Consider the following 12,845-nt stretch of genomic DNA (forward strand, 5'->3'; position numbering starts at 1 on the left):
TAAATCTGTGGCTTGGGAAAAGATGCTCCTAGTTTTTGACTTGCACAAGTAAGCTATGACGACCTGCGGTCTGATTTCACCTCTTGAGTTCATCGCTGTTCCCTGCGAGGAAAGAGGGAAAAGGAGGTGTTCTCAAAATGAAGGGGTGGCGAGTACCCGCCAGGGATGGCAAGTGGGGCAAGAGAGTGGGGTTTTTTTTCCCTTCCGTCCACGCTTCAGCACAAAAAGCGCTGGTGCTCTCCCAAGATGCTTTGCTTTCCGCTTTGTTGCTGCGACAGCCAGCCTGAGGGCCGGCTCCGTCGTTCTCAAAGGGCATTAGTAACAACCTCCAGACCTTCCAAAGGCGGAGGCAACGGAAGGGAGGGGGAGGATGCAAAACCGAGTGCAAACTGCTCCCTACCAGCAGCTTCGCCTCGGTATCAAGCCCTTTGCAGCTGAGCGATCTCGGCACAGCCAGCGTCTCCTGGGTACCCTTCAAAGGCCCGTGCGCCGTCAGCACGGAGACTCAGTAGAAGGCGAGGCGGCAGCGAGGACCTTACCCTAGAGGAGCCCGGGAGCCGCAGCCCCTCCCCGCCAGCCCCGTCGGCCGGCTTCGCGCCGCGGAGCACGGGCGGCCCCGGAAGGCGGATGTGGTTCCGGGTGGCGCGGCGCCATGGATTCGCTGTGGCGGCTGAAGCGGTTCGATGCCTTCCCCAAGACCCTGGAAGATTTTCGGGTCAAAACGTGCGGGGGCGCGCTGGGTGAGCGGGCGGGGTGAGGGCGGTCGGGGGCCGGCGGCAGGGCGCGGGCCTCGCCGTGGTGCGGCGGCCGGGGCGACCTTGCGGGCCGGCGCTCGGTAGCAACTCGGGGCAGTGGCGGGCGGTGTGAGGCGGGGTTGAGGCGAGGCGGGCGGGCGCGACCGGCGGGACTGATGGCGGTTCTCGTCTCCCCGGCAGTGACGGTTGTCAGCGGGCTCATCGTGGTGCTGCTTTTCTTCTCGGAGCTGCAGTACTACCTCACCAAAGAGGTGAGTAGCGGCGGCGGGGGGGGCCCAGTGGTGCGGGGGGAGCCTGGCCCCCCCCCGGTGCTGCCTCCTGCTCGCGGTGCCCCGGCGGAGAGGCTGCCCTGCGGCCCGTGGCGGCCTGCTGTGCCCCCGCGCTCCCGCTGAGCCGCCGCCTCCTCCGGGCTGCCCGTGCAGCAGCTTCACCCGCCGCAGACAGGTTTGGGTTTTTTTTCTTTCCCCCTCCTGGTCGCCTTGGCGATGGGAGCGGGTCGCCCTTCCCCGAGAGCCGCTTGGTGCCAGGGCTGGCTGGTGGCCTCCGGCACCCTGTGGCAGGAGAGCGTCTCAAAATCTCTTCTCGCTATCTCGGCTCTCAACAAGCACAAAATACAAAGCAAAGCAAAGCAAAGCACCGCGGGACCCCCTGTCCCCACTCCAAACTCTGAGATTCCCAAAGGATTACTTTTTAGAAATGGCAAACGCTTACCTATTGTGGAAGGTGCGGGAGGCAGCAGCTCAGGTGCCTGACAAACCCCAGGTCTTGAAAATGAGCTCCTGAGCCAGAGCAGTCGAGGGAAAGAGGCCTTTTGATTTGCTTCCAAGTGAAAGACGACTGTGTTTTTTCTTTGTTTCTAGGTTCACCCGGAATTGTACGTTGACAAATCGAGGGGAGATAAACTGAAGATCAACCTGGACGTTATTTTCCCACATATGCCTTGTGCTTGTGAGTCAGATTTCTGAATGTTGGGGATAGTTTTCCTACTTGCCAAGGGCCCGAGAGGCTCAGTGTAGCATGGTGCTTCCAAGTGCTGCTTGGGCCATGGACAGAGAGGAATTGATGATCCCTTGTGGTTATGCAGAGATTCCAGCCAGGCCTGCTGGGCATTCAAGCAGCGCTTCCAAGTCAGGCAGCATTACTTTTCGAGTTTATAAATGAGGCAAAGGTATAAACCCACTTCCGTTTCTTACGTTGTGTTGTACTTTGTCAGGGAGCACACTAATACTGAAAAAGCTGGCCCGGAGTTCACTTGGGACTCAAGAGTTGACTGTGGTGGTGGTGTTGCTGAAAAACTTTAGAGCCTCCTTTGGAAGTTACTTGATGAAGCACAGCTTTTCCATGATTTTAGTACTGAAATTCTGGCTGTAATGCCAATGCCATGTGATAACCTTTTTCCAAAATTTTTTAAATCAGAAGGAGCGTTAATAATCTGATTACCTTTTAACTAAACTCAGAACAAAGCAGCAGTATGAAGTGACGGAAGATGTTGCAAGTCTTCCTGGGTATTACTGCTGTGCCTGTTATCTGACTGCGCACTAATCTTCCCTGCCTCTTGTTCTGTTGTCGTAATTCTTTTGGGTAATGCATTGGGCTCTAAATGTAGTGAGTCTGTCTTCCTTCTGACCACCCAAGATACTATTGGTCTTTGCCTTGCTCACATTTAAAAGTGTGTGGGAAGGCCAGAGCGATGGGAATCCTCGGCTGTTTTGTGCAGAGAAGCTGTCAGTCTTCTAAGGGAGCGTGTAGCCAGGAAGTGCATCATGGAGTTTTGATACCAGAGTGGGCCCACAGACCTTCTCAATCTTCTTTGTGAAAAGGGATCAGAAGGAAATGTGCTGATGTTGAAGGGGGAAGGGTGAGGGAGTAGAGGTAGGAGGCAGCTTTCAACCAATTAACTCCTGAAAACGGTTGTGGTCTTTAAGGGGTTTTGTTTTGGTTTTTTGCCCAAAGCACATTATTTCTCAGGGTAACGCTTTCTGTGGCAGTTGGAAACAGTCCTTCTTGTCCACCAAACCAAAGCCCATGTTTGGCAGGGTCATTTAGGGTGCTGCAATGTGTGTTTTATTCCCTATAAGTCCCCATCCATACGCACTCTTCCAGGTTGGCACGTTCTTATCCCCCTCGCTGAAAGATTCTGTATCTTCACTGGTTGAACGCTCTTCCTCAGCCTGCCGCAGGCCGTAACAAATGTGTGTTTATTGACCTTTTTCCTTGCTCGCTGGTTTCAGATTTGAGCATTGATGCCATGGATGTAGCAGGAGAGCAGCAGCTGGATGTAGAGCACAATCTGTTTAAACAACGTTTGGATAAAGCTGGCAATCGTGTGACTCCAGAGGCTGAGCGACATGGTAAGATGCTATTCTACCTTGGCTACGTAAACCTCTCCTCTGTGTTTTTTACATGTTATGACTCATCGTTGTACTTTGATACAAACAAGAAACGATTCTGGCAAAGTGTTGCGTCTAACCGTGATACTGTCTTGACTGTTCCTTTCCAAAACATGAGCTCCTTCTTACCTTTTCTGGGAGGTAGTGTAGTTCTACGTAGCAGCGTGAACTAAATTTGTTGATTTGTATCACTCAGATTTAACTTCTCTGTTCTTGAAGTTGAAAGGCTAACCTAAGCCAAGAGCTGAACAATTGGCAGGTATGAGAGTTTCTCCCGTTTGTCGTGGGAATGTGGTGGAAGTGTTCTTACTGTTGTGTCACTTAGCAGCCTCTCTGAATAACTCTTGTATTCAGAGGTTGTGACATTTCAAATCTAGTGTCTGGGGACAAAAGCATCTGTTCCGTATCTAGTTCTCAGTTAACACATGTAGGCCTCCTGCCTTGCTTGTATTGCCAGTCTCCATCAGGATTGCTCCATCTGAACTGGTTGCTCCAACTCCTTATCTAATCAGTGGAGAGGAAGAGAAACTTGTAGGACGCAAACTATCTCGCCTAGAAGAGGTGTTTTAAAATAGATGGGATGTGTTGCATGCAACAAGCAATTTCTTCTGCTGTCTGGAAGAAGCACGCGGCTAGTTCGGTTTCCATCACCCATGTTGCAAGTTAGATCAGAAGTATCCACCCATCTTCATTAAACTCTACGATTATCAGTTCCTATTAGTAACACTGACATTCAGTCAGTTCTTTAAACGGCAGCTATAGCAGTATTGACCTTAAATGTAGGAAAGCATACCCAAATTTTGTGGAGTAGTATCTGGAGGCTTTTCCTAATCGTAGTTTCATTAAAATAGTTAATAGCTTAATGATTTCTTGGTAGGTTGCATTCTGTGCTTGGATGTCATCTTATTCGTTTCCATTGAATGACAATAAGTGATTGAATTCTTTATTGGTGGTTCTTATCGTTTCCTTCCTTTTAATGTGGACATGTTTCACACTGCATATGTGCATGCAAGCTGAGGACCATGTTAACAGGAGGAAACCCCACATGTAGAGCTTTATGTACTGCAAATTCTTTGTAGTCTCTCAGCTGTGTGCATTACCTCTGGGTGCTGTCTCTGAGACAGCTCATCAGGCAGCTACTGATGATGTTTAAAAAACTGTTCCTGGTTGCTGTATCTTGAAAGACTGCTTGTATTGTACAGGCGTTCTTACTGAAATGGTGGGAATCATGGCTTTGACAAAGCATAGCAATTATTCAGCTGTGTTCTTCCCAATGCTATCTTTCAGTGTGGTGACAAGATTAAAAGCCGTACCAGTTTTTATGATGAATTCTTGAGTGCACATCCAACTACTTTGAACGTTGTATGCTTTAGAACGCAAGTCTTGCACAGTTGTTTAATAATGGGTATATTTTCCTGAAAGTTTTTATTTGCTTGATCATAACTACCATAAAGTATTTGATGAAAGAAATAAGATTAAGGATTGATTTTCATGCATATTTTGTACTTTCTAACTAAAATCTCTTCTTTTTGTGGCTAATACGAAATACAGATGTCTTTTATACTCACTTCTGTGCACCTGTTACACCTCCCAATCTCAACAAACAAGGCCCTGATAACGTTTTATCCCGTCAGCAGTGCCTGACTGCAGGATGCGCAGCTTCCGACACACAGTCGTTGCAGTTACTGGGTGTCGAACAAAACAAGAGTACAAGATAGCATTTCTAGACATGCCTCATCACTTTGCCTCCTCTTTTGTCTTAGAGCTGGGGAAGGAAGAAGAAAAAGTGTTTGATCCAGATTCTTTGGATGCCGATCGCTGTGAGAGCTGTTACGGGGCAGAGTCAGAGGACATTCGGTAACCTTTACATCTTTTCATATCTTCTTAGCATTTGAATTCAGACTGTTCTGTTGCGTGCATGGTTTTTTTCCGAAATGTCTATGAAGGTCTGTGCAATGAAATCCTCCTGGGCACGTGTTCCGAGAACAGTGAGAACTGTTGTGGTTTTGGTATGCTTTTGGAAGCGGCACTCCAGATTGTTAAGAGCGTGCAGAGTTAAATTGTCTAGTTTGTCTGCACGCCTGTTTAAGGGCAGTGCAAACTGCACTACCTTTGCAGTAGCACAAAGACTGTATCTCAGCAAACTGCATCTTTTCTGGGGTTATTTGGTGTCCAGAGGGGAGCTGCGTAAATTATTTCACCATTGCATGAGCTGTCTTGGAATAAAACCTAGTTATGGCTTTGCATCCTTTGCACTGCTGCTGCAAGCTTCGCATCCTTATGGGAGCAAAGACCAGATGTTTATCGCTCACACAAACAGTGGGTGTCATTTGGTGTTTCTCATTCCTCCTACCTGCAAATTCCTGTAGGAATGGATCCGTGATAGGCTGCAGGTTCTGGACTATCTTTCGCTGTTACTGTCTCTGTAGCGACTTGGTTTGTCCCATCTGCCAAGTTGTGTGCTTCCCTGTAGATGTTTCCATCTTGTGGGATTCATGACTGCAGCCTTCAGCTTTCTCTTTGGTCCAGCAAAACACGCAGCCAAGACAGAAGACTGTTCTTTCCCGTGACCAAGGTGTTACCCAGAGGTAGAAAAGCAACGAAGCAAGTTTACTGTTAACCCTCCCTCCAATGCTGACAGTCTTGCCCTAAAAGCAGAGGAAAGGAGGAATAGAAACAGGCAGATGCTTTGTTCACAGGGAGAAGTTCCAAACTGCTCAGAACTGTGGGACGCTGGTGTCATTTTTGTAGCAAGTTTCTTTGCTACAAATTTCTTTGTCTGAAAGGACAGGCAAAGCCCTCTTCAGACTCCAGCACTGCATGAAACCAGCTTGCATCCTCATGCTGAAATCTCAACAAGTACATCCAAAAGCTCGAGCTCCTTCAGGAGTGTTAGGTCAGCTCCCGAGGTCTGGTCCCTGATGTTTGCTGTATCACTTTGTTGGAGAAAAATCCGCCACGAATTCAAGTCCTGAGCTGGAGTGTCTCTTTATAGCGATAAAGGTGGTAAGATGATGGTGCTTGTGCTTTTGCAGGTGTTGTAATACTTGTGACGATGTCAGAGAAGCATACAGGCGGCGAGGCTGGGCCTTCAAGAACCCGGATAGCATAGAGCAGTGCAAGAGGGAAGGGTTTAGCCAGAAAATGCAAGAGCAGAAGAACGAGGGCTGCCAAGTGTATGGTTTCCTAGAGGTCAACAAGGTGAGAGATGGGTTTTGCTGTGAACCTGCTGCATGGTGGTGCTGACTGTGAAAAGGCAGAATTGGGGCGTTCCTCTCCTTTTCCAGCCTTAGGCGTTCACAGGACTGTAATATAACAACCCCTGGGCTCAGCAAGGTACTTGTGCCCGTAAAGGAGTTCAGTAGGAGAGTCAGGAAAAGCAGTGGGAAGGGGCTAATGCTTTGTTTCATTGTGTGGGCTGGTAGGCAGCCTGCCGGCTGGAGAAGCTTAGCTTTTCCTACTGTCTAGTGAGTCTTTTTGCCGAGGTTTCTGGAGGAGGAGAGGCAGCTGCTTTGAGGTTAGATTGTCCCACCTGCCCTTCTGGTCTTAAAACAGAGACCACTAGTGGATGCTGGAGGTACCAGTAGCCAACACTTGCCAGCAGAGGTGCCGGAGAGAGTGAAATGTTATCCTCTTTAGAAAAACAGCGGAAGCAAGACTGTTGGAGTTGGTTGACAAAGCTGAAAATGCTCAGAGAGGTGGTTGTTGCAACTGGTGTAGGAAAACGTAGTACAAGATGTACCAGATAACTATGTGACTACCCTGTCATTTGGTGTGTTAACAAACCCAGAACACTTGGATGTGCAGGTTACGTATCCAAGTACATTCTAGAAGTCAGGCCCAGGCTAATTTTTTTAAATTTTTTTAAATTTTTGATTCAAACTCTGGGGGTTTTTTGCATCTTGGTGTACTCTTCTTGGAGACCACATTCTCTATTTCTGGAAAGTAAACCTTTTACTCATGAAGCCAGACATTGTGATTTGAGCATCATCATGGGTACCGAACCATTACAGGACCCTCTGTCACATTCAGATCCTCCAGGGCAGAGTGTGTATAATTGCTAGTAAGTGTCAGTGAGGATTGGCACCTGATATCCACATCCCTTTCAGATTCCAGGATGAAATTTTAACAGCCTTTGTCTTTTGGGGTGTTTTGGGGCTTGGGTATTTTTTTGCAAGTTCAGTGCTTTATTTTTGTGGGTTTTGGATGCAGCTTATTTTCATGGACGTATACGTAGGATTGCTGTTTATTGTATTAAGTTTTTTTTGTTACCCTGCTCAGTCTCCCCCTCAGTTACTTTCTCCACTTCTTTTTTGTGATACGTTTTTGTATTTTCTGCAGCAGCAGTCAGTTCCCTCCCAATAGACTTAATTCTTTCTTCTTCCCATTTTTATGTCCACTGAAATAATCTACTTAGAACAGTTAATACCAACATCAGTATGTAATTATGGCTTTCCACATGACTGCCTGTGAGGAAAAGAGGAAATTCATATCTCATGAAAGTGAGGTGCTCGGTGTATATATTGTTTAAACAAAAATGTAAAAATCTAAGCACCGCTGCGACTGATTTATTTATATAGATTCAGACCTTTTAATGAAAGATTTCTGTCTCCCACAGGTAGCTGGAAATTTCCACTTTGCACCAGGAAAAAGTTTCCAACAGTCTCATGTCCATGGTAAAGTATTTTCTTTTCCTGCTTATTGTGACCTTTAGCTTCCAAGTGTATCTGACCATTTTCTTTGAATGTCTTTGCACTGCTATCCATAATAGCGATGACACTGCTGCGGTGAGGAGGGCATTGTTGAAGTTTTGTTACAGAGGTTTAGAACCATCGTGAACAAATAGAAGTGTTTTCTGGAGGTGCTGCCACATGGGTGTGGAAGAACTTGGGAGGAGAATGTTTATGGGCAGTCTGACAGTCTCACTGGTTCCACAGAACTGCTGCTCTGATGTACAACAACCTCAAGTAAATGGTTGGAAGGGACCATTAAAGGCCATCTAGTCCAACCCCCCTGCAATGAGCAGGGACATCTGCAACTAGATCAGGTTGCTCAGAGCCCCGTCCGGACTGACCCGAGTGTTCCCAGGGATGGGGCATCTGCAACTTCTCTGGCAACCTGTTCCAGTGCCTCACCGCCCTCACAGTAAAAAGTTTCTTCCTTATATCTGGTCTGAATCTACCTTCTTTTAGGTGAAAACTATTCCCCTTCATCCTATCGCAACAGGCCCTGTTAAAAAGTCTGTCCCCATCTTTCTTATAAGCCTCCTTTAAGTACTGAAAGGCCACAGTCAGGTCTCCCTGGCGCCTTCTCTTCTCCAGGCTGAACAAGCCCAACGTTCTCAGCCTTTGCTCACGGGAGAGGTGCTTCAGCCCTCAGATCATCTCCGTGGCTTCCTCTGGACCTGCTCCGACAGGTCCATGTCTGTCTTGTCCTGAAGACCCCAGAGCTGGACACAGCACTCCAGGTGGGGAGTTCTCTCTTGCTTTCCTAGTTATTCATAACACATGATTTCCCTTTTTTCCTAACCTTTTTCTGGGCAGTGTTTTCATGGCACCAAGAAACAACCAAGGAGTTTTCTCAGACCCGTGAGGAAAATGGACATCTTGGAGCCTGGTCTTTCTTGTACATGAAGCTGAGGCTGTTTTCTGCCTCAGTATGACCTTTCTTCATGATCTTTTTTTTTTTTTTTTTTAAACTGTACAGAAAGAAGGAAGGAAGGGGGTTTTTTCCCCTTAAAAAACTTGACTAGTATTAGTCAGAGGGCAGAGCTCTGTGAGATATTTCCTGAGCTCCCTTGGAAATATCTCGTTTGGATCGTAATTATAATAATAATAATAATATATTATATTATATAATTATAAGGAAGCAAAAGGTCTCACTCCGGGCACCGTGGCCTTCAAGATTCTGTATAGAAACCGTCTATCTGTTTATTCTGCATTCTCTAGCCAAAACAGGGCCATCTTGCTGCCCTAAGACTCCCTCCTTTGGCTGCTTCTCAAACCAACCTTGGGGATCTCCATCCACAATGTTCCTATAAGAGATAAGCAGACACCAGTGTTTTTAAACACTAACGTGCAATTGCCACAAGGACCTCTGATGGTCTCCTGAAAATCTTTTCTTTTGCAAAGCGACTGTTTGGCATTTCACTTGTTTTAACACAAATTCTCCTTCCTGCCTTTATGCAACACTCATGTGCCTGAAGGAACCAGAAACACTGGAAATGCGGAAAAACTAAAAGTGTAAAAAAAAAAAAAAAAAAAAAAAAAATTAAAAATTAAAAATTGTCCACTTGTAAGAAAAGTGTTATTTTGTCCTTTTTGTTTTGTTTCTGCCTGCGTGAATGGCGAATCCAGGTGAGATGATTTCGCCTCCCCTGTTGTTGTTTGCGTGGCTGTTTTTCTCTGCTTGTATGTAACACCTTTGTTCTCATGTTCTGTTGACGTTGGTTCCGTGTTTATACACATGTACCCAACCCAGGTGAAAGTTGTTCTGCACGGTCATTAAAGACAGCTTTGCATTCCTTCTGGTTTCTCATAATCCCCAGGCCCGGAAGGAAATGTAATTTGGAAATTGAGGGAGGGTGTTTTTCTGTCTTTAGAGAACTGAAGGGAAAGGTCCGGCTCTGCTGGGTTAATGCAACTTTTATCCATCCATCCATCCATCCATCCATCCATCCCCTAACATCTCAAACCTTCTCAGAAAAATGCCTTACCCAAATCTTAGGTCTCCCCAGACTTATTTCTTAAATATCCATATACCGCGGTAGTCTTTATGCCTGTCACGTAAAGGGTGGGAGTCCGATGTGTGGCCGAGGGAGGCCCTCCCGTTGAGTCCCGAGGTTCAGAAAGCACCCCCTTGCTCTCTAAACTCCTTCTCAGAGAGGAGCCTAGGTGCGGCTGGGTCTAGTCTTAGTCCCAGACTTGGTCAACAGTTTAAGTCTAAAGGGTTATATATAGCCACATATCAGAGTCAACGTTTGCCTGTCAGAGCCCCCAAAGGACTTTGACTGACTCAGTTTCGCAAAGTTGAAGCAGATAGAAGTGGGTGGAGGAGAAGGAGCACAGCCCGTCGACCGCCTCTTCCAGGTTCTTTTCTTCCCCCACCCCCCCCCGCCCTCCCAGGGATAACTTCCTCAGTATCCTTTATAGCTCAGCCTTGGCTGTTCCCTGCCACGGGTGACGTTTAACATGATTTGGGTGGAGAGTCGAGTACTATAGTCATATAGGTTTAGCATGTACTCCTTTTAGCTCATTATCATATTTAGGGGTGTCAACTTTAATATTCGTTTTGCAGATAATGAAGCAAAAGGTCTCACTCCGGGCACCGTGGCCTTCAAGATTCTGTATAGAAACCGCCTATGTTCTTCTCAGATGCTGTGTTCTTCTCAGCTGACCACTGGAGGCTGAGCACTTTATTACTAGAGGTATTTCTGCAGCATAGATGTTGTTCCTGTTTTATCTTAGTTTTCATCATTACTAGATGGTTTAGTGTGCGTTGCTATTCATTCCTCATCTCAGGTCATCGAAATCGTTCTCTCTCGGAGAATTCACACGGCTGATCTTACGCCTTGGTGCCATCCGTAATGGTGAATGACCTTTTAGCCAGTGCGTAAACATACTGCTTGTACTTCTTGGACAGGTGCTCTGTCTGTCTTCAGAGACTGTGATTCTCCCGGAGAATCCGAGCTGGAGCTTGGGGAATTTGCTTTTGAAGCGAGCAGGGACTCTGATTTTCGTCCCAAGTTACGGGAAGCATTGAAAACTGGTCGCTTTAAGCCCGCACCGTGATGCTCCATCTTCAGAGGGTCAGAGAAGACCCCGGCTCCTCAGTGTCATACCGGCTGCAGACGGTCTTGTCTTGTTCCTCAGCTCATCTGCGATCCAGTTGCACTGAGAAATCCCCGGTCGTTAGGAGGAGGACGGAAGGAGGTCGTGAGGAGGACTGAAGCGGTACTTCCAAGCAGACTTTTTGGCAGGGAAACTAGTTAGTTGTCCTGGCTCTCCTGCATCAAGGGAAAACCAGAGTCAAACGTTATGGCTATTTACAGTCTTCCGTTCCAAGCAGCACAGCCTCAAGCCCTGCTTATTCATTTGGAAGGAGCCGAGACTGGGTTTGCTTCACTCGCGTCTGCTCCGCAGGCTTTGGATCCTAAACTGAGTTTTTCTGTTGGGTTTATGCAGGGTGCTGCAGGTTTTGGTGGAGTTGTCTCCTTCCCTTGTGCCTCTGGGAGGACAGCCTCCAGCACCAGCTGTGCCTGTTTGTGATTCTGGAGATCATGGCTGTTTTCTTTGCAGCAGTTCACACCTTCTCGCTTTCCTTCCTGGCTCAGAGAAAAGAGGAATGATTGAATGATCCAGCTTTGCAGCCTCCGGAGGTTAAGCCACAGGTTCAGGCGCTGCTGCCACATCTGTCCATGCCTGTACAGCAGCAGCAGCCGTCTCCCGCTTCAGCTGCGGTGCCTGGCAGCGAGTTTCCAGCACGCGGGAGAGCCCCTAGTGAGAGGTTCCTCAGGAGAGAGGCGATCGTCCTATCAATTCCTTCTTCCTTGCCGTATTTCTCCTAGTCAAGGGGAAGCTGAGGCTTCTCGTTCATCCTTTAGGTTATCTGTGGACCTCTCTGTTGCTGAGGTGCCATCATCACTATTTTCTAGGAAAGACATTGCCCATCTTGCTTTATTGACAGCCAGAGCACTTTTCACGATTCCTTAGAACATATCATCAGATTCCTTCAATTCCCCAGAAAAGAAGGTGGTGCTGATGATAACATTCAGGATATTCTCTGTCCTGAAGACATGCTCTCAGTGACCATGGTGATTTCTGTGGGTGAAACAGTTCTCTGTGTGATCTGAATTTTGTCATTTCCTTACACCCTCCATGGTCAACTGGAGGAACAAAGTTATCTTCGAAGGCACCATTCTTGTGATTACCATTTGTTTTCCTCCTCATCTGTGATGATGATTGTGGAAGGAAAAAAAGCCAAGTAAGCTGCTCTCTGAGACGATGATGGTTTGGAAAAGGAGCTGCCTGCTCAGAGCCACTGAGCTTTGCCTAGAAATGTACAAAGCTTTTTTTAGCTAAGAGGAGAAATTCACTGGTCAGTTGTACGTTTTTGTTAATGTTCTGCCTATGTACTTGAGCAAGGGTTTATTCCCTTTTCTACTAGAGATGTGTTTGACAGCCACAACCTACTCGAAGGCATCCTTGGACACGATGGATGACTGCAATAGCCTCTCTTATTCTGCATACTTGTAAATGTTTTGAATGCTTAATTGCAAAAGGACTTACAGTCTTCAGCTGAAGACTGGTTGTCATTTTATAGGTCCCTTGGCATCTTCTCATTGGCAACCGGGAGCAAGTGACACAAATTCTTTTTTCTGCAGAGACTGCTGCCTCTTTCTCTGTTCCTTTCCTGGAGCCCTACTAGTTGTGGGGCTGTTACTGTTCCTCATCTGATCTCTTCTCCTGCCCATCAACATTATTGAAAAAAAAAATAACATGGGACTCAATCTCCATCAGTCAAGGACACCATTTCAGTGTGGAGGAGATCCAAATCCTCTGTCTGATCACCGATACAGTATTTCTTCCATAGAGGGTGTGTGTTGTGAGCCTGTTCTAACTTCTGTCCCAAAGTCGTGTCTGCCAGGGAATTGACCGTTTTCATCCCCAAATGAATACCAGAGGCTGAGATTCTTATTTCA

General features: G+C 47.0%; 1 protein-coding gene across 1 annotated transcript in view; it reads left to right on the forward strand.

Annotated features, from left to right (window-relative positions):
* The first annotated feature begins 248 nt into the window (after positions 1 to 248).
* ERGIC3 (ERGIC and golgi 3) overlaps positions 249 to 12,845 on the forward strand; it is a 28,472-nt gene continuing 15,875 nt past the window's right edge. Inside the window, exons 1-7 of the mRNA XM_054845742.1 lie at positions 249 to 740; positions 936 to 1,006; positions 1,616 to 1,703; positions 2,987 to 3,106; positions 4,909 to 5,002; positions 6,181 to 6,346; positions 7,764 to 7,821. Of these exons, the coding sequence (XP_054701717.1) occupies positions 653 to 740; positions 936 to 1,006; positions 1,616 to 1,703; positions 2,987 to 3,106; positions 4,909 to 5,002; positions 6,181 to 6,346; positions 7,764 to 7,821 (685 nt within the window). The 5' untranslated portion in view covers positions 249 to 652. The remainder of the gene's footprint in view (positions 741 to 935; positions 1,007 to 1,615; positions 1,704 to 2,986; positions 3,107 to 4,908; positions 5,003 to 6,180; positions 6,347 to 7,763; positions 7,822 to 12,845) is intronic.

Source organism: Grus americana, chromosome 17 (assembly GCF_028858705.1).
Source record: "Grus americana isolate bGruAme1 chromosome 17, bGruAme1.mat, whole genome shotgun sequence".
Classification (NCBI taxonomy): domain Eukaryota; kingdom Metazoa; phylum Chordata; class Aves; order Gruiformes; family Gruidae; genus Grus; species Grus americana.